Source organism: Helobdella robusta (genome assembly GCF_000326865.2).
Source record: "Helobdella robusta unplaced genomic scaffold HELROscaffold_30, whole genome shotgun sequence".
Classification (NCBI taxonomy): Eukaryota; Metazoa; Annelida; class Clitellata; order Rhynchobdellida; family Glossiphoniidae; genus Helobdella; species Helobdella robusta.
The window spans coordinates 1,782,902-1,810,187 of record NW_008704502.1 but is presented as its reverse complement, the minus strand read 5'-3'; the positions used below and the strand labels follow the sequence as shown (position 1 = coordinate 1,810,187).

Below are 27,286 nucleotides of genomic sequence, written 5' to 3'. Positions count from 1 at the left end.
ATTACTCAATCGCATAAATTACTCAATCACATTAATTACTCAATCACATTAATTACTCAATCACATTAATTACTCAATCACATTAATTACTCAATCACATTAATTACTCAATCACATTGATTACTGAAAGCATCTAAACATAAATATTAATCGTCTTCGTTCCATTTTTGTATTCTCATTAAGTTTAAATGAAATAAAAAGTTAAAAGTTGCACAACTTTTTCGCTGAGAGAAGCAGTGTTGAAATCGGAGTCGGTCGAAATCGGAAAATTTTGCCTGACTTTTCATCCGACCCCAGAAAGGGTTAAAAGTTTCAAAAAATGTAAAACTGATTCGCAACTGTTAGTGATGCAAAGAAACTCGACAACTATGAAGCTTGCCAATTATACAACTTGCTAATTATAAAACCTCCTGCCTTGCAACTCAGCAAACTACAACGTTATTTTCTGCTCAGCCACGATAATGCAAAAATTTGATATTACCTTTCATTATATTTTAAACAATTAATATAGAAAAATTTCACTGAAAAAACAATTACACCGACTGATTTTCATTGAGCAGTTAGTGAAAGATGATATCTAAAGTAAAACTGTGAAGCAAAATTTTAAAAAATGTTCAGAGAGTTGGAACCAGTGTCAGGAGTGTGAGGATGATGAATGAAGGAGTCGCAGTTGACTCGCACACCCTCAAACACCACACAGGTTGCACAAATTTCACGGTGGAAAAGCATGGTTGCTATAAAAAGTTTGCTACTGCACGAATCGATGGTTAACTGTTGAATAGATTCACAGATGTAAAGCTTGCACGAAATATTCGAAATAATTTGAAGGATCTAAAAAAGTAGGATATATGAGATGAATAATCGTAAGAAACATGCCCCTCACACGTTACGCTTCATCATCATCCGGCTGTAGGTGAGGGGAAATGATGTATAAAAGAACCTAATTGTACCATACAGGACATTCACATTTTGATAAATTTAATCCAAACAACTTCAACCTTCAAAAGATGGGGAAAATCATCCACTGCACAATGTCCTCTATGCAGTGATTGCCAAACAAACAAACACGTTTTATCGAATTGTGGCGCGGCGTCGGCGCTGAAGCGATTTTCAACACGTTACAACAAATTCTCTCAATAATATCAGACAGGTTGAAATCATGCGCAGGCCCTGATGTCTCCATATATGCAGACGCGGATCAAGATAAATATCAGCCACTATCCTGCCTCTTCAAGACGCTACGTCCCGACCTCGCATTGCTTTGCGATAGCAACATTGAAATCCTGGAGCTCACGGTTTGCCAATGAAACAAACTTTATGAAATCAAAGGACTATAAAATGGCGAAGTACTCCCATAATTTGCAAAATAATTTGACCGATAGTTATAAACACTCTAACGTTATAATTATTACATTTGAAATATTCCCTTTAAGTTGTTTTAATACTTTTGATTTGTTTCTCATTATTTTAATATGGACTGATGAATTTATCGACAGCCTTATTTATGCAGCAATTTTGTTGTCATATAGTATTTACTGTGATAGAAATGCAAATTAAATGAACCATTTTAGATTAATCAGCTCTCGCGGTAATCATTCATTTCATAAGATGACGAGCTTCGGAGATTATTTTATGACATTTTACCATATACATATATTTTTTGAATTTTGATTATCATTGACAATTATTGTTTCTTTCATTTTCATCTATGTTTTTAAGATGAAAATAAAAAGGCGTTCCCATTATTATTATTATTGGAGATAGTAGTATTAGTAGCAGTAGTAGTAGTAATACTACTACTTGGCTGATTACAAAAAAACTTCATTTAAATGCTAATAAAGCTAATAAAATTTTGTCAGGACATGAAGAAGTAACAAATAGACTAGATTATTCAAATATATTAACTGTTATAATTTACCATTATGAAGGGCTAAACTACTTGGTCCGGTTATTTCGATTTTAAAGTGGTGGAATACATTGCAAAATGACTTAAGATCTGCATAATCTTTTAGACATTATAGATATTTGGTTTGTAATTACGTAATAAATAGAATTATACGATTGAACTTTTATATAATAATTCTTGTTTGATCCCGTTTGAAACCCATTGCGCGCCCAACAAGCCAAGGCTTTGAGTTATGTCTTTAAATAAATAAATAAAAATGAATAGTAATATAATCAGCAGTGGTAGTACTGCTTAATCTTTTAAACATTATAAATATTTGGTTTGTAATTACGTAACAGGTAGAACTGCATGACCAAATTTTTCTATAATAATTCTTGTTTGATCCCGTTTGAAACAAATGGAACTATATGATTCAATTTCTGTTCGATTTTAATTTTTATAAGTTATGTTCTATTGCGTGCCCAACAAACTAAGGCTCTAGGTTATGTCTTTAAATAAATAAATCAAAATAAATCGTAATATGAACTGCAATAGTAGTAGTAGTAGTAGTAGTAGTACTAGTAGTTGTTGTTGTAGTATTAGTAGTAATAGTGTTAGTAATAGTAGTAGTGATAGTAGTAATGTAAGTAGTATTGATATTACTATTATTTAATTTCCATATAATTGTTAAAAAAATAATCTTTGTTAATTTTCAGAGGTGTCAATAAAACACTCGAACAAACAAGGCACGTGAACACACGTGAATGAAGGCATCAACTACAAGATGCATGTGGTGGTCAGGGATCTGTCTGCGTTCGAACCTGGTCACCGCAATAGCAGGACCAAGAACCATCCCGCTCCATTCGATTTGTGGAAATTTAAAAAAAATTCAAACATTAAATAATAAATTTTGAAATATATTCAGTAGAAAAAATAACGGTGTATATGTGGTTATGAGATTTATTTGATGAAACAATATCTTCAAATTAATTCTGGAATATAACATAAATGCAAAATAAAAAAAACCTTGAAATGATCATATTCATCGGAGTACCATTTACCACTGATAAGAATTTCAAGTCTCAACCTATAATCAGCCGATGTCGTTAACTGGTGCATCTTCTCCAAGCCCAACCAGAAGTTTCTGTAGTAGATTCCAAATCCGGACTGCAGAAAATAACATTTTTAGCACGAGAAGTTCAAATCATATCCAGCGCATACCTTGTACGTGCTCCAAGTTTGGTTGAAACTCTGCGAGCCATCAATCCTCTGCTGAATGACAATCCATCCATTGACAGACGTGACAGGAGTTGAGTTGGCAAACGTTGGAATGTACAACGAAACTGTTTTGTTAACAGCGCTGTAGGCTGTTTCGAATTATAAATAAAAACATTTTTATTTGGGTGAAATCAAATGTTCCCGTCATTAAATGCTACAATTCTTAAGAAATATATCTGACAAATTGTAACCAATGATTCTTATGAATGATGAAATGTATCAAAAACCTTGATCACCAAGACAGATGGACAACTGCCTGTCAGCAGTGAGACACATGTAGAGAGCACAAGGATTGCTGATGCCAGGTAGTGAGTTGGAACAAGAGTAGAAAAACCCACCGTTGAAGATGAATGGGAAGTTGCAGGATTTGCTCGGGGTCAGGAAGGTAATGGTCGCTTTTTCAAAATAATTAGTAAAATTTAAAAAAATAAATTACAATTATTAAAATAACATTTAAATATTTTAAGCTTGATCGTTCATTACTCGAAACAAACCAACAAACCAAAACTTTCAAATAGGAAGAATACGAATGATCTTTAGCAGAGAGCAAAATAATTGTAATAAAAATTTTGATTTTAAGCAAAACGAAACATTTCATCTCATCTATTGCCAGTTGAGCTTCGTCATCCTGCATTTATAATTCAAAACATTTACAAAAATCAAAAAGTTTCATATCAATAATTTTACGTGTGAAGAATTTATGATCAGAAGTTGATTTTTGCTGAAAAAAAAACAACAAACTACTAACCTTATAACCCCGGCAATGAGTTTTATTCAGAACAATTTTGTGATGAACATCGCAAGTGAAATGAAACAGTTGGCAATATTTAGCTGGATGACTAGCATTGTTGGATATGTAGTTGAATGCGTTGCAAATGATGTTACCATCGGTGGGAGAAACATAAAGAGAACATTTGGTAGAACATTCCAGTAAGGATCGTATGTTGGTTAGTACTGCGGTTGGTTGGGAAACAAAACACATGGGATTGTCTGGCTCTCCCACCATTCCATACTTCTTATCAGCTGCTGCACCTGCTGATACTAACAAGTTGACTGATAAGGTCAAAGTAACAAAGGTTTGAAAAATACAAACGAAATCATTTTATAAAAAATTTAAAATTGTCGAAAGATTGTTCGAACTTAATTCAATTTTGACTACTTAATAGAAGGTTGTTTTGTTGTTAGCACAACACCGTAACGAGGCACGTCAACAAATCTTCCAACATAATCTATTTAAACTACACTTGCAAGCCACGTCATCGTCATATCTCCAGCCGCCATTGATTAGTTTCTTATGAATAATTGAACACCATCCTTGGAGACAGGGCTCGCTTCTTCAAGAAGTTGCTCATCTTCAAGTCACCTGACAAATCTCATTTGCAGGACAGCGGTAATATAGTGAAAATAATAACTACATATATTTTTTTCTTCAAATTACATGGTATATTAACAGGTATGTGTATGCCTTTCTTCCTTCTTCTCTTACTTTCATTCTCTCTCTCTCATTCTCTCTCTCTCTCTCTACGTATATACATTTTAAAATTTGTATTTATATATTGTACATATACAAATTCAAGTGTATTAAAATATGTATTTGTGTGCATGTTCATGCAGGTGACAGCATAGTTAGAGGGCAGAGAGACCGGCTTCAACTGCATCCAGATTCCCATTTATGCGTTTGATGCGTGCGTGTTAGTTTGCGCTCGGCAAGTAGAGCACTGAGGTTGAAATAGTTACTTATCGCATTGGGACATAGTCATATTTTCCTGTTTCTTTCCAATGTGTTTGGATTTGTTGTCATAAATTAACTAAACACTTGAGATGTTTCAAATTTTTTAAAAATAGTACTTTGTATTAACGTTTGATTAGTTATTTGGTAAAAATTGTATCATTAAAATTTTAGGGTGCATGGGTATAAGTTTCTAGTGCATATAAATCGACAATAGATTAAAATTAAAAATTTTCAAAAAACTGAATTGAGATTAAATATAATAAAATCATAATTGCAAGTTAGTTTTGTACTGCTTTTGACTAGAGTTACATGTTAAATTAACGCGCATGTTTAGGTGATTCAATTCAATTTGATCATCATTCTGCAGTAGGTCACTGGACTCCAATCAAATTTCGCCGTCCTGTACATGTACTTATCTCCATAGACTGCAAAAACGTTAGCAGTGTGGCAATAATTAAACCAGTTTCCAGAAAAGTGATCGGTACATCTAGTACCGTGATCAGCAGTAGCAAATCCTATTCCATTTTGAAAATGCCCACCTCCTCTATCCTGATTTAAAACATCCCAGTTGTCACCGCTGTAGCCCAAAACATGAATTGCGTAATCGTTTGCTTCAGAGTCAAGCTAGAACATAAAACAATCGGAATTGACTGAAGGCTAAATTGATGAAATTAACTATGAATGTAGAAAGGAAATCTTACGCTAAAGCTGTCATATTCATCTGACATCCATGATCCATTAACGAGGACTTCGAATCTCAATCTGTAGTTGGCGGATTTGGTCAGTTGGTACACATTTTCAAGCCCTAACCAGAAATTAACGTTGTACGTTCCAAACCCCGCCTAGAAAATTATTATAATGATTGCAAATTTATAAGAAAATATTATCAAAAATTAATTATTTCCTCGTAACAAATTCAAATAATTATTTCAAATTAATTGCGACAGATTCTTAAAATCATTTGATTATTATTTCATATAAATATGTGGATATAATTTTGAAAAAGCTAATAAAAATTGAGACTTGTGCTACGAAAATAACCACATTACCTTGTAAGTTGCCCAGTTTCGATAAAAGCTCTGGTCGCCATTAACTCTTTGCACAATGACGATCCACCCGTTGACAGACAGAACTGTTGGGGGCAATCCAGAATTTGGAATTGAGAGTTTGGTGGTTGTGTTGGTCGCAGTGAAATCTGTATTGGCGTTTGTGTGAAAATTTAATTTATTTGTGGTGATTAACGATGTAGGTGAGCTTATTTGCTTTAGGTAACTTTTTGGTTAAACGCTTTCACAAGATCTACATTTCTTACCTATTTTTACATCAATTTTTGATAGTTTAGCATAGTACAAGCTAGAGTAAAACGTACGTACCACGTACCACAGCCATTTATAAAACAAAAGTTCAAACTTTGACTAAGATCACTTAAAATTTTGTAAAATAATAAACAGTTTTTAACTGCGTACCGAACGGATTTTGGCAAATGGCTAAGATCCTGTTTTCAGTGATGCACATGGGAGATCCGTGAGAATTGCAAAATCCGGGCAGTTGGTTGGAGCAAGCATAGAACAATCCACCGTTGTATGTGAATGGGAAGTTGCATTTCGAACTGTTGATGTTGACATATAGAGGCTCTGTTTCAATGAAATGTTAGTATATAACATATTAAAACGGAATATAGGCCTGTTACGTATTAGCGCGTTGGTGTAATGGTTATGATGCCTGTTACTGATGTCGCGGTGACCGAGTTTGAATGCAAGCAGATTCCCGGCTATCACATGCAATGTTTCTGGTGGGTTAATGCTATTCAACCTTCTTTTTTGTTGCAGACTTTTCTGAAAAATTCAAAAGTAAAAAATAATAATTGTAATAACGAATTGGTACTTTATCAGGTAAACTTTATAATGAGTTATTGGATTTTGTAGAATAATTTGTAATATCATACTAACTCATAAGCTCCTTTGCATCAACATCCTATGATACGAACAAAATCTTTCATTATTAAAATTATGAAATAATTGAAAATAAATAAAAAAAAAATAGGCTGAAAATAATATTAATTGATCAAAATAGAACAAAACGAAATAAAATATTGACAAAAAATCCATCAAAACTAGTAACCTCAAAGCCAACACAATAACTTCTTCCATAAGTTTTCTCACACAGGTACCCAAACAACTGACACGTCTTATTATTCTTATGGCCGGCATCAACGATCAAATTAAACTCCGTACAAACATTACTGCTATTATATTTCCCAAAATTAAATTGCGAGCATCTGAGTGAACACTCAACGAGTGATCGGATGTTGTTGAGTTCCTGGATGAGCCCAGTCGTGAAGCAGATGGAATTGCCACTTGCATCCTTATGGGAATGGTAATTTTTGTCTGGTAGGCTCACCAGCGAAGTTGAAAATGCGGGTGATATTGTTAGCAAAAAAATTATCACAAAAATATACATTGTTTTGTTATTTTAAGTTTTTATGAAATAAAATTTTCGAGTAGATGATTTTGCTCTAAAATTTTTTTGACGGGTTAATCTTTAGAGATTAAATTAGTCATTTTTTTGTTGGTTAGATGATCTCATTAAATTTAAATGAGAATTTTGTATAAATATTTTCACACTAAAATTAAATAAAAATCTCTCAGGTCTCAACAATCTAGTTAACAGTTTTTGCACCACAATTAGGGTTTACCCGTACATGCCTTTTATTATATTGCCAGCACCAGATGACACATTCTCGCACCAATTCTAAAATCATTTCCTCTAAATGAAAAGCACCCATCCACTTCTCAATTTATCTAAAATTTCAGTAAACAGAGGGTCGCCATACCAACGCCGCTCATTGGTTCTTCAGTTGCTCCTCTAACCAATTACGAACGAGTTGCTATTTTTACGATGGGGTAAATCTTTTTTCTTTCAATTGAAAATCACGCCACTTAAAATGATTTTTTTCAAAATCAAAATTCCAACCAAAATTGAAAGTTTCACGTGAAATTATTTGAAATAGAAAATACTTAATCTTAAATAGTGAATGCACACGTCATTAAAAGTTTTTTCACCTTGGGTATGTTTTGTTTTTCTTTGTTTTGTATCTAGGTATGTTGTTTGTTTTTATTTGTTGTTTGTATCTAGATTTGTCGTTCGTTTTATTTGTATGTTTGTTTGAAACTCGTTCGCATGTGGCACTCAGCAAATGCACGGCGATGAGTGGTTGATGCGACAATAACGCGATAAAGTAACGAGATATGCTACTCTGTTTTGCAATCTGACTACTTCTGGAAAAAACTAAGTAATTGGTAGTTTTTAGAACTTGAAAAAGTTTGTAGAAATACTAATTTGACTACCTTCAAATCTGGGTAATTAGTTAGTATAAACTTTTTACTTGCATAAAATTGCTTCGTTAGTAGTTATTGTAATCTGATTGCTTAGAAATGTAAATTGTTACCAAAATCTACTCAGATTGCTGTTTAAAATTAGTAGTTTTAGTTACAAGATAAAGTATTTCAATTAGTAATTAACATAGTTTACTATTTTTGGAAGTTACAAATTGAAGATTACCCATTTTGTATCTATGGATTCTTCATATGATTGATTGTACACTGAGAAAATCTTATTCCAACCGAACGCATACTATCATCTATTATTTATTTTATTATGTTTCAACTTTGTAAAAAGTGTCCACTTTACATAGAAAATAATACAGTTAAATGATCATTGGGTAAATCTGAACGAAACGAAACGAAATATATTTTCTTGCCGAAATTGAGAGTAAGAATTGAAATAAAGCACCTATGACGTGAAAGTTAACATCCATCGAAGTATTAAGATTGAATTTAGTAAGATTTCATGGCAATGAGTCACTAAATTGTAGTAACTGATTACTATTATCAAGTATCGGTAATATTTGTGCTGAAAGATTTTAAAAATACTTTTCAGATAGAGTATAAAAAGTAACAGCACATCCCTACAAGCAATGTGCGTCATAAAATAATAAAATAATAAAATAATAAAATAACAAATATCGCCATACTCCAGTCAAAACGTATTGTTTCGAGATTTAATTGTCTAACCAAATTTTTAAATTTTGACGAGATGAATAATTTAGCCGGTTGAATGAGTGTGAAAATATGAAAATTTTCCGTTTCAAAGCACAAAGTTCCCAAAAGTGCCCATCATGGACGACTGATTCTTTGGTACTTCAGAGGTATACAGAGGGTTTACGAGCTGGTGAAGTGGTTAAAATGTCTGACATTGCTGTCGCAGTGACCAGGTTTAAATGCCAAAAGATTCCAGCCTATGAACAACTAGGGACTTTGAGTTTCTTTGAAAAATTTTGGTTTTGTTTGTTGTTGTGTTGTTTGAAAGCGGAGAAACATGGAGAGGGAGAGAGAAAAACATAAAATGAAGAGAAAGAGAGTGAGAAAAAGAGATAAAAATGAAAGAGACACTCGACGGATGACTTGAGTCTTATCGAATGTTTTTTGGTTTTGTGTGTTGTTGTGCTGTGATGTTTCAAGGTACATTTGATTTTAAACATAGAGAGAAAAAGAGAAAGGGAGAGAGGGAAAGAGAGAGAAACTCTACAAATGGCTCTGAGTTTCATGAAATATGTTTAGTTTCGTGTTTGTTGTTGATGTTGTTTCCACTTACCAGGAGTGTTTGTTATACAGGTGTAAAAAAATTTTTATTTCAAAATTTTTATATCCGACTGACGTGATGAATAATTGAGTGGCAGGTTCGTTCGGCGCGTTTCAATAAGAAGTTTGCACTTGAACAGTTGGAAGTTAATTGAGTTGGAAGTTAATTGAGTTGGAAGTTAATTGGGTTGGAAGTTAATTGAGTTGGAAGTTAATTGAGCTGGAAGTTAATTGAGTTGGAAGTTAATTGAGCAATTATCGTTGAGGTTACTTTGATGTCGTCGATACCGCTGGTAAATAATCAAGAAATAATTGTAATGGGCAAATAGTGACAACATTACATTAGGATTGAACTATTATAAACGCCATGACTATCCGTAATTTTAAACTATATAATATTTAAAATCTTTTAGAATTAAGTACTTTTACTGAACAAAACAAAAATAGATAAAATGATTTAAAAAGTTCACCTTAATAAGAAAAATTAGCTTAGCACAAATTTACTACGATAGCAAATTTATTCTTTCAAGACACGTACACACACGTACGCACACGTACGCACACACAACACAGACAGACACGCACAAAACAAAAAACAAGATGAGAAATAAAATTACATACTACGGCAATGCTTTGGATAAAATTGAAACTCTCACAATTAAAACGCAGTTGAAGACATGTTCATCTGATCACTATTATCATTACTATTACTAATAAGAGTAGTGTTACTGCTGCATTACTGATACTGATACCAATACTACACTAGTAAAAATAGTAAGATACTAGTAACATGGACAACATCAAAAACATTTTTACCTTTGAAATAAGCAAACAATCGCCTTTACAATTTGCTGAGTTTCAAAGGTTTTCAAACGTTGTGACGAAATGAATAATTGAAATGGTTCATTTAGTGCAATTAAAAAATATTTTTTTTAATTGACAGATTATTGATATCCTAATGGTGCGTGTTCGGCTTAGCAGAAACAAGGTTCGACTGCACAGATATACCGGTTAGTTTTTTTTGTAGTAGTATTAGTATTTGATTAAAAACGAATCATAGTATATTTTTGAGTAGTATTCACTTATTAATTCATAATGTAACGACAACTTAGTTGTTTTTCTTTCATTTTTTCAACAGAAAAATACTTTTTATTGCAGCTAAACATTTTATTCAATGAAAATTCGTATTCAACAACGTTACAGCAATGAAGTTTGCTTCAAAATGTTGGTGTAATGGTTAAGGCGCCTGGTCCTGCTGTTGCGGTGACCGCCTTCAAATGCAAGAAGATTCTCCGCCTATCATCACATGCATCATGTGCGTGTGTGTCTGTGCGTGTGTGTACGTGTTTGTGTGCGTGTGTTTCAAAAATGTTTATAATTAAATGCTAAAGATATAATATAATGATATTAAAATGTTTCGATCTAATGAATATACATGAAAATCACACAAAACACGTTAAAATATTACTGAAACTCGTAAACTATACATAAATCTTTCTTTAACATAAAAGTTAAAACTGCAATGCATCTCTTACTCATGTGAGAACATCCATCAGGTCTCATTCAATTATTCTCAACTGCAAGATCAAACACATCACGTGATGATGTGTTAGATCTGCCAGGCTGTCTGAGAACGTTCCTTTACATCCCCATCCAACAATCAGTAGCCAGTCAAGAAATTATCACGAAAAATGTCTCAAAGTGAAAAAATAATAAAAATTGTATAAATCACATTTGGAAAATTGCGGAACATTTTGGAAAAATTTCTATCTACGACATTAATTACAGAATCACATTAAATACTGAATCACATTAATTACAGAATCACATTAATTACTGAATCACATTAATTACAGAATCACATTAATTACTGAATCACATTAATTACAGAATCACATTAATTACTGAATCACATTAAATACTGAGTCACATTAATTACAGAATCACATTAATTACCGAATCACATTAATTACTGAATCACATTAAATACTGAATCACATTAATTACTCAATCACATTAATTACTGAATTACATTAATTATTGAAAGCATCTAAACATAAATATTAATCGTCTTCGTTCCATTTTTGTATTCTCATTAAGTTTAAATGAAATAAAAAGTTAAAAGTTGCACAACTTTTTCGCTGAGAGAAGCAGTGTTGAAATCGGAGTCGGTCGAAATCGGGAAATTTTGCCTGACTTTTCATCCGACCCCAGAAAGGGTTAAAAGTTTCAAAAAATGTAAAACTGATTCGCATGTTAGTGATGCAAAGAAACTCGACAACTATGAAGCTTGCCAATTATACAACTTGCTAATTATAAAACCTCCTGCCTTGCAACTCAGCAAACTACAACGTTATTTTCTGGTCAGCCACGATAATGCAAAAATTTGATATAACCTTTCATTATATTTTAAACAATTAATATAGAAAAATTTCACTGAGAAAAGCAATTACACCGACTGATTTTCATTGAGCAGTTAGTGAAAGATGATATCTAAAGTAAAACTGTTAAGCAAAAGTTGAAAAAGTGTTCAGAGAGTTGGAACCAGTATCAGGAGTGTGAGGATGATGAATGAAGGAGTCGCAGTTGACTCGCACACCCTCAAACACCACACAGGTTGCACATATTTCACGGTGGAAAAGCATGGTTGCTATAAAAAGTTTGCTACTGCACGAATCGATGGTTAACTGTTGAATAGATTCAGCTTGCACGATAAAGCTTGCACGAAATATTCGAAATAATTTGAAGGATCTAAAAAAGTAGGATATATGAGATGAATAATCGTAAGAAACATGCTCCTTACACGTTACGCTTCAACATCATCCGGCTGTAGGTGAGGTCAGTACCTGTGTAATGGAAAGAACTTGATCCGAACGGGCCATTCACATTTTGATAACAACAGCCGTTGAACCAATTCCCTGATGAATAAAATGAAGCACAACTACCGCCAAATAACTGATCGTTATCCTGATCAGGAGTTGAAAAGTTCATACCGTTGTGATAGTTTAAAACATTTCTCTTATCTCCACAGTATCCAGAAACGTTGATGGAAAACTTTTCTAGCTCTGAATTGATCTAGGTTTGTTTGTTTATTCATCTTGATATGATGATATTTTTTAAAAAAGTATTTGACAATGGTTACAAGTTATAAAAATTTTTAAAATAAGCAAAAACTGTGGAAGATGGAGGTAAAGTTCAATGTTACTTTCAAATTGTTATTTGAAATTTATAGGCCTGCGAAAAAACAAACCCTGAAATGGTCATATTCATCGGAGTACCAAGAACCACTGATGAGATTTTCAAATCTTAACCTGTAATCAGCCGAGGTCGTTAATTGGTGCATCTTCTCCAAGCCCAACCAGAAGTTTTTGTAGTAAGTTCCAAATCCTGACTTTTTAATTATTAAAACAATTAAATTTAACAAATATTTAGGGAAACAATTTAGTATACCAAATACCTTGTACTCATTCCAACTTAGGTTGAAACTCTGCGAGCCATCAATCCTCTGCTGAATGACAATCCATCCATTGACAGACGTGACAGGAGTTGAGTTGGCAAACGTTGGAATGTCCAACAGGATTGTTTCATTGGCAGCGCTGTAGGCTGGTGTATGATAGAACTACAATCATTGCGCATTAGAGATAATTATTCGGATGAGAATAAATTTTTGATATACTTAGTTCATCTTTTTACTGAATATATTCACCATGATTTAATTCCTTATTTTGTAATAAAAGTATTGTAACAATAACCTTGAGGATCGAGACAGATGGACGATGTCCTGTTAGCAGTGAGACACATGTACAAACCACATGTATTGTTGATGCCAGGCAGGGAGTTGGAACAAGAGTAGAACAATCCACCGTGAAAGTGAATGGGAAGTTGCAGGATTTGCTCAGGGTCAGCGGGTAATTGAGGGCTTTCAAAATTTCATTTCAATTGATTTTTTAATTATTCAAATAAAAAATGAGAATCTGGCAGACGCGGAATCAGTTACAACACGCAAGACAATATTAAAGAATGAGGAGAATGAGTAACGGTATACGAAGGTACGAACAAGCATAGAGAATAAAATAATGGAATAGAGGTAATGACAATCTCATTACTTACTATAGAACCCATTATCTTAAAAATTTATGAAGTGAAAAATTGTTTAATGAGACAATATTAATCTAAATAATTATAACTGCTTTTTGAGTTTTGTAAAACAACAATTAATTAAATACAACAGTTAGAATTATTAAAGTATCATTAGACAAAAGGCCATCAAAACCAGAAGTTGCAAGGCTCAAAATTTGCGCAACCTCAAAATTTAAAAAATGAGATGAAGGATTTGAAATGATGCTGAAGTTAATTGTGTTGGCCTCCGTAACCATAACAACAAGATTTGGTAAGTTTTTTTTTAAAAACATTTTTTATAAAATTCAATAAACAAACAAATATTTTTAAAACTCTGAAAAAATTCCAATTACGCCACATAATATCAAGTGATTAAAGACAACTATTCTTAGCAAGTTTGATACATAATAAAAGACTGAATGATGAACTTATAAACTTGAAATAAAGAACTAACTTGGTATTGGCACGGTCGAATCATCCTGTTGTAAAATGGATTCAATTGGTTGATATGTGATAAACTTTGAAAGTGCAACTATAAAAATATTTAATAAAAACTCATTCAACTAACCCGATATGCTTTGCAATGAGTTCTATTCAGAACAATCTTGAACTGATCCTCGGATGTGAAATGAAACAGTTGGCAATGTTTTGCCGAATCGCTAGCATCGTTGGACCAGTAGTTGAATGCGTTGCAAGTGATGTTACCATCAGTGGGAGAAACATAATGAGAACATTTGGTAGAACATTCCAGTAAGGATCGTATGTTGGTTAGTACTGTGGTAGGCTCTGAAGCAAAACACATGCGGTTGTCTGGCTCTCCTATCATTCCATACTTCTTATCAACTGCTGATGCTAACAATGTTTCGAAGATTGATAACAAAATTGTTAACAACAGCATGTTTGCAAATAACGTGTTTAAGTTTTTCAGTTGAAACTCAAAATTTAATTAAAATCTTTTCACTGCTTGGGCACTCAGTTCAGCAGAGTCTAAGATAATTTATCATTATTTCAATCAGCAACCAGTAAACATTCCACGTTGTCATGCCATCATCGATCTGTTTGTCTAATCAAACAAACTGAAGTATACAATTTTAAAATGAGTTTGTATATTAACTAAAGTCTCAAAGTTGTCGAAGGTATATCATACATGTAGTTATTGAGTATGCCATCTATATACATTTGGGACGTAATCAACATATAAATTTTTCTAAACAATTCTAACATTTTAGGAAAGCAAATTTTCAAAAATATATTTCACGAAATTTTCATTTTAACAGGAGTTATAACATAAAGTTAGTTTAATTTTCTCAAAAAACCCCAAATACTACTTAAAATACTTTACAACGCCACTGGCATGCTATATCTTTTATATCTAAGGATGTGATATCTTCATATATCCTTGTATATTTTTGTCCTATGTTAGTACAAATGAGCATTAAGACAAGTAACATGATTTAATGCATCTTTAATGAGGTGGCATTGTTCAGTTTCATTTAAATTTTGTGAAGAAAAGGTTGGAGAATTTTAAAATTTTTCTTCTGATACGAAGGTGATGAATATTTCAGCAGGAGGTCTATCTTTTTTTTCATTTTATTTTTTTTTTAATTATTTTTTGCCTTTTTTAATGTTCACTCATTATTTTGGTTTGTTCTTTCTACTCACTTTTATAATTATTAGTTTATTCTCACTTATTTTCCTTATTATTATTAATATTATCATTATTATCATTATCATCATCATCATCATTCCATTTGATGCGTAAACAAAAGAGTGTTTTTATTATTATGGTTTGTTATTATTATAACTGTTGTTGTTTTTATTTATTATTATTATTTATTGAAGTATCAACAACACACACACATACACACCCACAGCACATGTGAATGCACGTGGATCAATGCAATGCATCCCACAGGGGCGAGATGAGGATCGAACCTGGCGACTACGAATTACGAAAGAAGGATCAGACGCCTTATCCGTTACACCACAAACCACATATATTATAAGGACCAAACTCTGACTTTAAATTTTTGGATTTTACAAAACAATATTACTTAATTCTGAATTTATTCAAATTTTTATTTATATATATCCAATTATATCCAGGCACAATTAACTATGCGTTACACTGACACCATAACGAATTAATTGTAGTAGATTATGTGTAATAGTTGCAGCTGTATGAGAACATTCCAGAACATTTCATTGCCTATTTTGTTTAAAACTTCATGGCTCACAAGTCAGTTATAGTTAGCGTTGCTGTTGTTGTTGTTGTTGCTGTTGTTGTTGTTGTTGCTGCTGCTTGTGGTCGTGTCGTGAGATGAAGCGGGTTTCTTCAAGTGTTGGGTCAGAGTTGGAGGTGCTTTGTGCAAAATCTTTGTTCAGTGGCTTTTGTTCGTGTGTGTGAAGATAATAAAAATAGGTAAGTGATTTGAATTGAATTTAAAAGAATAGAGTAATTAGGCTAACAAAATGATCTTGGCGTGTTATGTTTTATGCGTTTTTGCAGTTCATTTATTCAATCATTCATTCACTCATTCATTCACTCACTCATTCATTCATTTACTCATTTACTCATTCATTCATTCACTCATTCACTGACTTGTATCTCTTCTTTGGCTGGTGGATTTCTCAGAAAAAGGTGCATGGGTGAGTAGAGGATGTTGATGGTTGCCAGCATCCACATCAGTCTGGCGGTCATTGTCATCGTTAGAATATTTTTTAAATTCTACTTTTACCTATTTTACAAGTGGCTCTTCGGTGTTCAGAAAAGTACTGGAGTAGTAAATTAGTGCTGAAGTACCGAAAATAGTGCCAAAGTGCCAAAGAAAAATCATATCAAAGTGCGAATAATTTTTCTAGACTTTTTTAAAAATCTGAAGTACTGAAACTGTACATGTGTAATTAAAAATGGTGCAAATTATAAAATAATATTAAAATAGCCAATAAAAAAAATACTAAAGTACTAAAAACCGTGCCGGAGTAGTAAAAACAGTACTTGAATATTGAAAATAGTTCTAAAGTATTAAAATAAGTACACAAGAATGTACAACGAACCCTTTGAACTCAATGCCCTTGATGATGGGTCCGCTTACTGCCGGCCCTAGAAAAACGCGGAATCATCAGTTAGTTGAGTGGGGAAAGGAGTAAAAGACAAAATAAATTCTGATATTCAAAAAATTAAAATTATTTAATAATGTTTAAACAATTTTTTTTTAATTTCGTTACAATTCTGAAAATTGCAGTATCTCAAGAGCGCGCTATTTGTTACAATTTTTCGACTATAATTAATTAAATCAATTATTTAAATAAATAAATAAATAATGATTATATGACGTTATAAATATGACAACAAAAAAAAGGAATAAATATTATATAAAAGGAAGGAACCAATGATGAAGCCGAGACGAAAGGTGGCATCGGAAATGGCATAGACACTTCCATATATGGGCAAGTGACGTAGATCAACTAGGTGTGCCATCATTGGCATCATTGCTGAATCTACCATTCCTATGTGTGTGTGTGTGTGTGCGTGCGTTTGCGTGTGTGTATGTGTGTGTGTTGTATGTGTGTTACATGTGTGCTACATGTGTTTGTGTGTGTGTGTGTGTGTGTGTGTGTGTGTGTGTGTGTGTGTGTGTGTGTGTGTGTGTCAATTCAAAGCAAAGTACCTATTCCAAAGCCAAGTGTTGTAAGGGGAATCATAAAGTACGCTAGGTGATTGGCTAGAGGTAACTGAGAATGATGGTGAGGACGACGGCGTGATGATTATGGTGATCAAGATGTCAAAATGATGGTGAAGATGACGAAATGATGATGATGATGATGACGAAGACGATGATGACGACGATGATGAGGAGGATACAAAATGATGATTGTGGTGGTGAGGATGAGAAAATGATGCAGAAGCTGACGAGAAGATGCTGATGACGAGATGAAGATGATAAAATGGCTGCAAAGATGACGAAATGATGCTGATGACGACGACAACGATGATGATGAAGATGATGTTGATGACGATGGTGATGGCGATGAAGGTAACAAAATGATTGTGGAGATGGAAAAATGATGATGATCATGACAAAATAATGCTGACAATACTTGGGGATATGGCAGTTCATCATTCATCAAACTCACAAAAATCAGAGAAACGCCAATCAGTAAAAAGCCAAGCAGGGCGCTTAACCATCTGTGAGAATTTTAAAAATTGGATTTTTATTTGTTAAAAAAAATAGTATTCCGCGCATTAATTTTGTTGTTATTACATGTAATTCTCATTTATTTTTGTGTATATTAATTTAGATTTTATTTTTTTATTTATTTATTTCCTTTAAAATATTTTCACCCATTTTTCTTTGTTAAAGAGTTAGTTTTCTCAAAAAATTTATCCTTAAAAAACAAGAAAAATTTTCATAAAACCCGAAAAAATTTATAAAATTGTTGATATAACAATTTTCAATAAGTTGATCTGCTTATATGATTGGCTGCTGTTTTTAAAAAGTTTTTCATTTATATAAAAAATGTAAGTTCAAATAACAATACACCAAAATTAAATTGAGAATCTATCATATCATCTTGTAAGAAAAACCATTCCACCAATTCAAATCCATTTTTATCTACCAAATTAAATTATTTCACCAAATTTAGCCGATAAACTACCTTGAATTAACGCTGAGAAAAACTGTTCGAAGCTGTGAGTCTGGAGAAACAATATAATGCAATAGATAAAGAAACTTGAAAACCTCCCAAATTTATAAGCCACTGATCCAAAAACATTGGTCCCAATGAGGTATGTGATACTGCACGGTAGGAAGACAATCCCTTGTTCCCACTTTGATGACTGGATTGTCTGCAACATGTGCAGTGGGAGCGTTGGTTCCAGGCTTGCTATCCCTACACTGCCGAGACAAATCGAAACTGGCAATTTGGTGAAATAATTTAATATGATAAACGAATATCTCGAAATGAAAACTGTTTAAGTGGGTGAGAATTAATGAAAAAGATATTGAAATAGATTTTATTTGGGTGGATGCAAGTGCGACATTTTAAGTTTGGAGGCTCTGGGCAGGCCAAAAGTGGAGAAACTTTTCTTATTTATTTAGTTAGACCGCGGAGAGAAGGTAAACCAATCCTAAATTTGATCATAAGCAAATAATGAAGAGTGTAAAATACAATTCGTTTTGGTTGCAAATGTTTCTTTCGTTGTTTTTTCAACTAACCAGCTGATTGATTCACCAATCATCAATTAACCGACCAATCAACCAACCAACCAATCATTCAATCAGCCAGCCCACCAGCCAATCAATCAGTCAACCAACCAATCAACCAACCAATCAATTAACCAACTAATCAATCAATCAGTCAACCAACCAATCAATCAATCAACCAACCAATCAATCACTCAGCCAACCAATCACCAGTCATTCAACTAACAAACCAGCAGCGATAAGTATATACGGATCGGTCAACAACTCTATCAGTGGACTTCCCTTCTGGTTTTCTTGCTTCAAAGCCGGTTGGATTATGAACAATGCAAAAACTTCAAATAATTTTAGTAATGGTCATAGTTGAAATTATATAATTATGATTATATTTAAATTTATAACGTAATAGAAATTAATTTTTAGTATTTCACCAATGTTTCACACTCATGTTAGATGTTTTTATCATCTTCACTATCAAGGCTACACTATATCACTATATCATATTTTTATTTTTTTTCTTCATCATCTTCACCATCATCATCATCTTTATATAATTTTTTCCCCATCAACACATCATCATCTTCATCATTTTTCCCCATCATCATCATCTTCATCATCGTCGTCGTCCTCCTCACCTCCAACCACCAGAGCCACCCCAGCCAACACAAAAAACGGAGCTTCTTTGCCAAAAAATTCGTACATCAGACCACCGTAGGTCGGCCCAACTGAATTGAGTGGATGAGTAAAAATGCGGTTAAAAATGTTTAAAAGGTCAAAAGGTCAATTACACTTTTACAAAGTTCAGAGGATTGAACAACACGCTACAAACATCATATATGATAATAATAATAATAATAATAAATTTGTCAAAAAAAATTTTTTATTAAAATATATAATGACGAAAATAAAGATTCGGGACAAAGTCTTAAGAGTCGAGCCTGCTCAATGTAAATGTTTCTTCAGTTTACTGCAACTCAGTGACGATGTATTTTTATTTATTTGCATTATTATTTACGTTGTTTTATTATTTATATTGTTAATGTAACTAGCGCTACCAATGGTGGTAAGAGTAGAAGCAATAGTAGTAGCGATTGCAGCTGCAGTAGTAGCAGTAGTAGTAACCGTGGTAATGTATCAGTTCTGTTACTTTTATTACTAATACTACAGCTACTAACATTGTCGTCATTATTGTTGTTATCGTCACATCGATCGTCATCATCTACGAATTCATCACAATCTCACTTGATACTCCGAATGCTATTCCCCCTAGGGCAATCCCCATGGCATGCCCCCTCTCTTCCTCACCGGTGTACAGACTCGCCAGCATGCCCATGCCTTGTTACGATTGCAGTGATGATGACGACGATGATGACGATTATGATGATGATAATGAGGATGATGATGATGATGATGATGATGAAGAAGATGATGATAACGATGTTGACGTTGGTGATGACAATGTTGACAATGGCAGCGATCAAATGTTGATGGTATAAATTATGATATGATCGATATCTTTAATATATACAAGATAAAACAAAGATTCTGTAGAAACAAAAAATTACTATATAATTAAATAAAGTGTTTATTCTACACGTTCGTTCAATGTTAGTTTAACTTTAACTTCACGTTTACCAATGTTCACCCAATGTTTACCCAATGTTCACCCAATGTTTACCCAATGTTCACCCAATATTCGTACTTGAGACAGATGAACAAGACGATCCGAAACCTTGCACAGACCTGGCAACCAACAAGACCCAGTAAGTTCTTCCTAGGGCAAATGCTGTTTGTTGATACGCATAATGAGATGTGATGTGACGTGATGTGATGTGTCTTTTTTTATATAAAATAATGAATGACGTCATTTAGATTTTCATCATTACGTCATTTCAATAAAAAAATGATGATGGTGAGGATGACAATAACAATAATAATAATACTAACAATAATAATAGTAGTAAAATTTAAGATATTGTTTGGTGCAGTAAGGCATGGTAGTAGTTACAGTACGATTTAATCATTCCCCATTACAAACGAATTAACTCACTCATTGTGGAGATGAACATGATCACAAAACCGGTGATGAGCGGTAGGCTGTAACCGATTCTATTCGTAATCGGACCGACAATCGGATTCGAGATGAACTGGACTAACGATTTCGAAGCGAACAGCAAACCAATCGCGACGCTTTCGTCATTATAGCTTGAAGATGATGACGACGACGACGATGGTGGTGATGACGTTGGTGTTGATAATGGGGGTGTGGTATTTAATGATGATGACGAAGATGGCCACAACGACGATGACGTAGATGATGACGACGAATTCAGTAACGGTGGCATAGATGGTGTTGTCGTGTTTTCCCCTTGCAACTCACTTCGCTCAATTTCGAGAAGAAAGTTTGGAAGAATGGGAACTGAAAATTCAATTTTTCAAATTTTCAAAATTTCAGTGATCCTTTTAAAAGTTATTATCTCAAAAATACCCCTACAAAAACTCAATAAATGTAATCCATATTCTTATTAAGAAAATTATGAAATAAAAATAATTAAAAGATAGTTGTTACAAAACAACAACAGCCAGCCAACTAACCGACAACAGTAACGAGTGTGTTGTCAATCAGGAGAGCCATGGCTGTTATGCAGAGAACCAACTTTCTGGACCTCCTCCACTCTTTCAGTTTCGTCCCCATGTTAAGGCAGAAGTTTGATGGCGCCATTGCGTGTAAGTGGGTGTGTAGGTAGGTAGGAAGGTGTGTTCGTAAGTTTATTCTTTCGTTCGTTCTTTCTTTCGTTTGTTTGTATATATGTAGGTGTAGTATTAACTGTAGTATTAACTGATTGATGCTACTAAAGCAATAATTTATTTTCCTCACTCAATAGTTCGAATAATCTTTAATGGGAAATTTCGTTTTTATACTCCAGACACGTATTCCAAGCTTCATCGTGACATCTATTTTTAAAATGGCCTGATGCTTTACACACTTATACATACATACATACACACGCGCGCGCGCGCACACACACACACACACAGAAATACATATAAAAACTACTTAAGTTTAATTAAACACTTCAAAGTTTTTATAAAACTGATGTCGTTATTAATAAGCTATTCAAATGTTTCAAAACATCTAAATTAAAAAACATTAAATTAAACATGTACAGATTCGCATTTTTGAACTTTACAACCATTGATGGATACAAATTTCTCTCTCTTCTCTCGCGTTCTCATTATTTCCAATATATCTATTCTATAATGTTCTGCTCATCGTCAGTTTGTCATGAAGGATTTTTTTCAAGTGAGATATCGTGCCCAGCAGCCACATACATCATATTACTTAATCTCATATAAGCGAGTATATACAATATACATATACAATATATAATATACAATCGAGTAAAGAAACATACAATCTGGTAATGGAAATCCGGGTTTTTCATAGATAGTAACTTGAAACGACCGAATAGTTATCAATACGTTTTACTGAAAACGCGCTTAAGTTAATTCTTGTTTCGTAAATAAGGCTGGTTGTTTAATACTAGATTTGTGTAGTAATTGATCTCTAGAACGTGAAAATGTATAATTTTTTAATAGAAATCCCGAAGTTTTTATATTATCAAATCACTCAAACAGTTGACATCGAAAGTACTTAGTAATTTTAGTATACAAAATATTGTTGTGACGGGATTTACTTCTGACAAGAGAAACACAACGATGATAAATATTTTCTTCAACAAATTTATTTTTTTAAATAAATTTCCATCAGAATATTTCGGTCATCAACAAGCAAGAGCCATCATTATGAATAATACAAAAGATAGATAGCAGACAACTTCGGCACAAGTTAATTTATGCAGTTTTCTTGAGGCTGGCCTGTGCTTTCAACACTTTCATTACTATCTTCTGTTCTTCTATTAAGAAAGCCCGGATGATCCTACAATGAATATAATAAGTTAATGTTACAAATCCATTATATACAATACAAAAAAAAACAAGATAATTGATCAGTTTGAAAACTAATTTCTACATGAAATCGACTATCTCAATAATTATAGAATTATTAATTATAGAATGATTTATATACAACAAAGCAGGACACTTCAAGTTAAAGAACATACAGATCAAAAAAGGTCAAATACAAATCTACCTTGATAAAATTTAATAAAAATAGAATTAGCAAAACTAATAAGCCTAAATAAACTTAAATTAGGGAAGGTAAATGGTCATTTGAATAAAATTTAGTATAAAAAAATGTCAAAATGTTGGCCAAACCTTGATCTGACACATTTGTGGCATCGAGATCCTCCATAAGCTCTGTTCACCGTCTTGTAACGTCTTGACAGGCGTGGTCTATCACATGGTCTGGTGGGGGTTATCTGCATTTCGATGAGATGAAATTGTAATTATTGTACGTAAGATAAAATACAAAACTAGTAATGCATCAATCAAATCAGTTAATCTCCAGGTAGCACCTTCCATTTCACAAAGCTCATGTTTAAATTTAAAAATAAAATGACAACTGCAACTTATTCAATTAATATTTTTTAAACATCAAAATTACATTATGTGAAAACTAGAAATTCTTGCAAAGGCTAATTTTTAATTTGAACAAACAAAGCAATCAATGAAAAATGAACTCACTCCAGACAATTTAATTTTGCAATCTCCACATTTGGGGACTGATCCTAACTTCTTCTTGTATTGGTACACCAATCTTCCGCCTGGAGTCTTCACACTGAAAATAAAGCATACAACATATATCAAACAATCAATAATTTCAATACTCAATCTCAATATGAAAAATTCTCATGTTATAAAAAGATAAAACTAATTTTCAATACTCAGTGCAAAAATTACACAGAAACCGATGTATAAAACAAAATGGTTTGTTTAAAACTTTTCGATATTAGAAATTTGACAAATTCATAATAATCAAACGTCAAATATTTAATTTTTTAATAAATTAATAATTAATTATTTGGGCAACTCAATAAAAAATTGTTCTGAGCAAATTTATAACCATATTTAAGTTTAAACTTTGCAAGAGCTAAAAGTACATGAAAGTAGAATTGTAAATTGGAGTAAAATTTGGTTAATGAATAAAGTATGAATAAAGTATTAATAAAGTATTTAAAAAAGGAGTGAATAGACTAACATTCTTCGGCGGTTGGAGTTGGTGTTGTACGGCAGACGCCTTCGGAGTGTGAGTCGTTGAGCCATGAATAATCTACTAAAATAGAATTCATTTCATTATAAAACATTTTTATATTTTCAAACATTTGCAAAGATTAATAAAGATCGAAAAATGTTTAAAACGATAATAAGCACCTTCCAATCGCACGAACAGGAAAAGAAAGACATGTAAACAAAAGAATGTACGAAAGTTGAATATGACAAAAGATTGTTTAGCGCGTTACTTTTCAAATGAATTTTTGACAAACTGTTTATGACAAATCGGTGAATCTCTGAATAGTCTCACGCAACTTTTTCAAAGTAGAAAATGTAATTGTAATCAACTGCTTCTGTTAGGTCAAACAACAAGTGAGTGGCTAGGTTTGAATTACTAGCCACAGATGAATAGCAAAAGAAGCTTGCATACAAAGACGCATTCCACATGTCAAAACAGATATTTGATTGCCAAATTTCAACTGTTAACCTTTGGGACTATTATAACATCATTTTCAGAATAAATGAAATGCACAATCGTATAAAACTGTAAAAGTTTTTCAGCCATATTGCAAACCAAGCCCAAATACATAAGTATCTAGACTAGAGAAGACCCAAGCAGAGAAGATTTTTCTAAACTGCAACCGCCCACATCCGCACTGCTCATTATCCGCACCCGCGAAAATGACGTACACATATGCAAACAAACGCATAAACAAAATTTTTTAATCTGAAAATTTTTTTAAATTTAATTCTGCGGGTGGTTTTTTAAATAACGCACTTGAAACCGCGTCAAACTGCACAAACAAAATCCGCAGAATTTTGCGGTGTAGTAACCGCGGTTTGAAACCGCATTGCGGTTATCCACTTGGGGCTCTAATCTAAACCAAATTCAAGTTTTCATAAAAATTTTTAGTCACGCTGCGAATTTATACTTGCCATATAGTAGTAATAAGTAGACACGAAGTTTGACGTAGTTAATTAATTGCGCCACACAAAATATTATTATTACTATTTACAGATAATGTAATATACACATTATGCACATAAAACAAATACACAAATACAAAATTAAAATAAAATTTTCAACAGAATTATAAAATTATTGTCTAAAATTTTTTAAGTTAAATTGTCGTGCTACTTTTTCGTAACTTTCTAAATCGCGCGAAGAAACGGAAGGTCGAATTTGAGAAAGAGCATTTTCAAAATCTTTTGATGTCACGATGATTTCGACAACGTTGTCAGAATAATTTGACTTCCAGGCAGACATCGTCGCCAAATCTACCAATTCAGAAAGATCAGCCCCAGTCAGTCCATTGCATCTATCATCATTTGCTACGACTTCCAAACTAACATCACCCGCCATTTTTGGTATTGTTCCATTTTTTGTAAGGCTCCGCAGAATCTCCAGCCTGCCTTCAGCTGACGGGAGACCAACGTAAAGAAGGTTGCCAAAACGGTTACCCCTTAAAAAGGCAGGATCAACACAATCAAGTCGATTAGTTGCACCCATCACGAACACACCATCTCTATTTTCCACACCATCCAACACAGTCAGCAGTTGTTGCACCACTTTCGTTCCACCACCATGAGCATGAAAACTTCTGCGCTCACTGATTGAATCAATTTCATCAAAAAATATTAAACAGGGTGAGCATTCTTTTGCTCTTTGAAACAAGGACCTTATGTTTCTCTCACTTTCTCCGACAAATTTGTCAATTAACTCTGGACCTTTCACTGATAAAAAGTTTATGGAAGCTTCATTGGCTAGAGCCTTGGCCACCAACGTCTTGCCACATCCAGGAGGACCAAACAGCATCACACCTTTTGGCTTCGATGGTCCACATTTTGCCATCAAAACAGGATTTTTGATGCGATTTAAAATTGACCAAACCAATTCTTCTCTGATGGTTTGAAGCGCACCAATGTCTTTCCACGTGACTTCTGGGATAGAGATTGTGTCTTCTACCATCGTCGTTGGTTTCACAATACATAGTGCTTCTTCAAAATCATACAAATCAACCGAGAATGACTGATTTGAACAACTTTTTTGCCTATGCAATGATTGTAGAATCGCTTTTTTCACTAATTTTCTCAAATCTCGGCATGAATATGAAGGTGTTTTGAAACTTAGAGTTTTAAAATCTTCATCACTTAAGTTAAAGTTGTAAACACCATTACAATGATAATCTGTTGCAACAAACTCTTTAGAGCCTTCAGCATCAGCTAAACAATTTTCTCCTTGTTTGAAAATTTCAACAAAAATTTTTAAAAGTTGTGTCCTGTTCGAAGCATCAGGCAGACTAACGTGGTAGTCATCGTCAAATCTATCATCACGCAGCAAGTCTGAATCAACATTTTCACGTTTCCCAGCCAATCCTATCAACCAAACCCTGTGTTTTGAATGATTCAATCTATCAATATTTATTAATAAATTATTTAGAACTGGCTTGTCCATATTCGAAGAAGCAGTTTCATTTTTGCAATCAATTAGATCTATGTCGTCGATTAATATGAGGCAAGGCTGCAATGAGATAGCTTGATCGAACAACTTTTGAACATTTTCACTCTTCTCACTAGCAACACCCACCATCAACTGCCTACCAGATGCAAGCACCAATGGCAGATCAAGTTCGGCGGCAATGCACCTGGCCAGTGTATTCTTCCCACAACCATTCGGACCAGATATGAGAATTCCTCTGGAGCACATGTTCAGTCTCTTCAGCTTGAATGGCAACAATGTAACTTTTAATTTATCAATGATGTCATTCATTCCTACAAGATCGCCAAATTTTTCGTTTGCTTTTAAAATTTCATAAGAAGCATATTTGGCTTCACTTTTTATGCCCTTATTAATTTTTCTCTTCTTTTGTTTCTCGTCTTGTTTCTCGTCTTGTTTATCATTATGTGAGTTATTAATAATCTTAACTGGCAGTGCATCATCACCTTTTAACAATTTAGGTGTGGAACAATTCAAATGGTTTTCAACCAATGTAGTTGCTCTACTACTAATGATGCCTATAGCCCTTCCAGAGTCATCTACAATTTCATCATCACCCATGACATTATTAGAACTTAGAGGAGGCTGATCAGATTTTTTGAAGTTGTCAGTTATCAAATCATTCAAATTGCTGAAGGAATGAGGTTTTTTAGTAAACTCTGATTCAATGTGATGGACAGTTTCAGAAATGCTCTCTTCATCAGTGTATCTCTCCAGGTTTGCTTTTTTAACATATTCTTTAAAAATTCTTGCAAC

The 27,286-nt window shown here is 33.2% G+C and overlaps 5 protein-coding genes across 5 annotated transcripts; all 5 read right to left on the bottom strand.

The window, feature by feature from the left end:
• Positions 1 to 2,866: 2,866 nt before the first annotated feature.
• Positions 2,867 to 6,013, bottom strand: HELRODRAFT_81378 (hypothetical protein; the record flags this gene model as incomplete). Its single annotated transcript, XM_009022106.1, has 2 exons — positions 2,867 to 3,052; positions 5,945 to 6,013. Coding segments are annotated over 2 exons (255 nt in total), but the record flags the coding sequence as incomplete, so codon positions are not given.
• A 6,321-nt stretch (positions 6,014 to 12,334) lies between these two features.
• HELRODRAFT_81689 (hypothetical protein) lies at positions 12,335 to 13,061 on the bottom strand (the record flags this gene model as incomplete). Its single annotated transcript, XM_009022105.1, has 3 exons — positions 12,335 to 12,610; positions 12,786 to 12,926; positions 12,993 to 13,061. Coding segments are annotated over 3 exons (486 nt in total), but the record flags the coding sequence as incomplete, so codon positions are not given.
• A 3,183-nt stretch (positions 13,062 to 16,244) lies between these two features.
• HELRODRAFT_81350 (hypothetical protein) lies at positions 16,245 to 21,553 on the bottom strand (the record flags this gene model as incomplete). Its single annotated transcript, XM_009022104.1, has 12 exons — positions 16,245 to 16,344; positions 16,712 to 16,757; positions 17,045 to 17,164; positions 17,326 to 17,389; positions 17,792 to 17,843; positions 18,397 to 18,571; positions 19,092 to 19,193; positions 19,494 to 19,583; positions 20,101 to 20,193; positions 20,561 to 20,644; positions 20,909 to 21,277; positions 21,454 to 21,553. The coding sequence occupies 12 exons, from the start codon at positions 21,551 to 21,553 to the stop codon at positions 16,245 to 16,247; spliced, it is 1,395 nt and encodes a 464-aa protein (XP_009020352.1).
• Positions 21,554 to 22,713: 1,160 nt separating this feature from the next.
• Positions 22,714 to 24,084, bottom strand: HELRODRAFT_157214 (hypothetical protein; the record flags this gene model as incomplete). Its single annotated transcript, XM_009022103.1, has 4 exons — positions 22,714 to 22,798; positions 23,137 to 23,240; positions 23,506 to 23,599; positions 24,020 to 24,084. 4 exons carry the CDS (start codon positions 24,082 to 24,084, stop codon positions 22,714 to 22,716), a joined length of 348 nt encoding a protein of 115 aa, XP_009020351.1.
• Positions 24,085 to 25,132: 1,048 nt separating this feature from the next.
• On the bottom strand, positions 25,133 to 26,740 carry HELRODRAFT_157213 (hypothetical protein; the record flags this gene model as incomplete). Its single annotated transcript, XM_009022102.1, has 2 exons — positions 25,133 to 26,183; positions 26,235 to 26,740. The coding sequence occupies 2 exons, from the start codon at positions 26,738 to 26,740 to the stop codon at positions 25,133 to 25,135; spliced, it is 1,557 nt and encodes a 518-aa protein (XP_009020350.1).
• Positions 26,741 to 27,286: the final 546 nt, after the last annotated feature.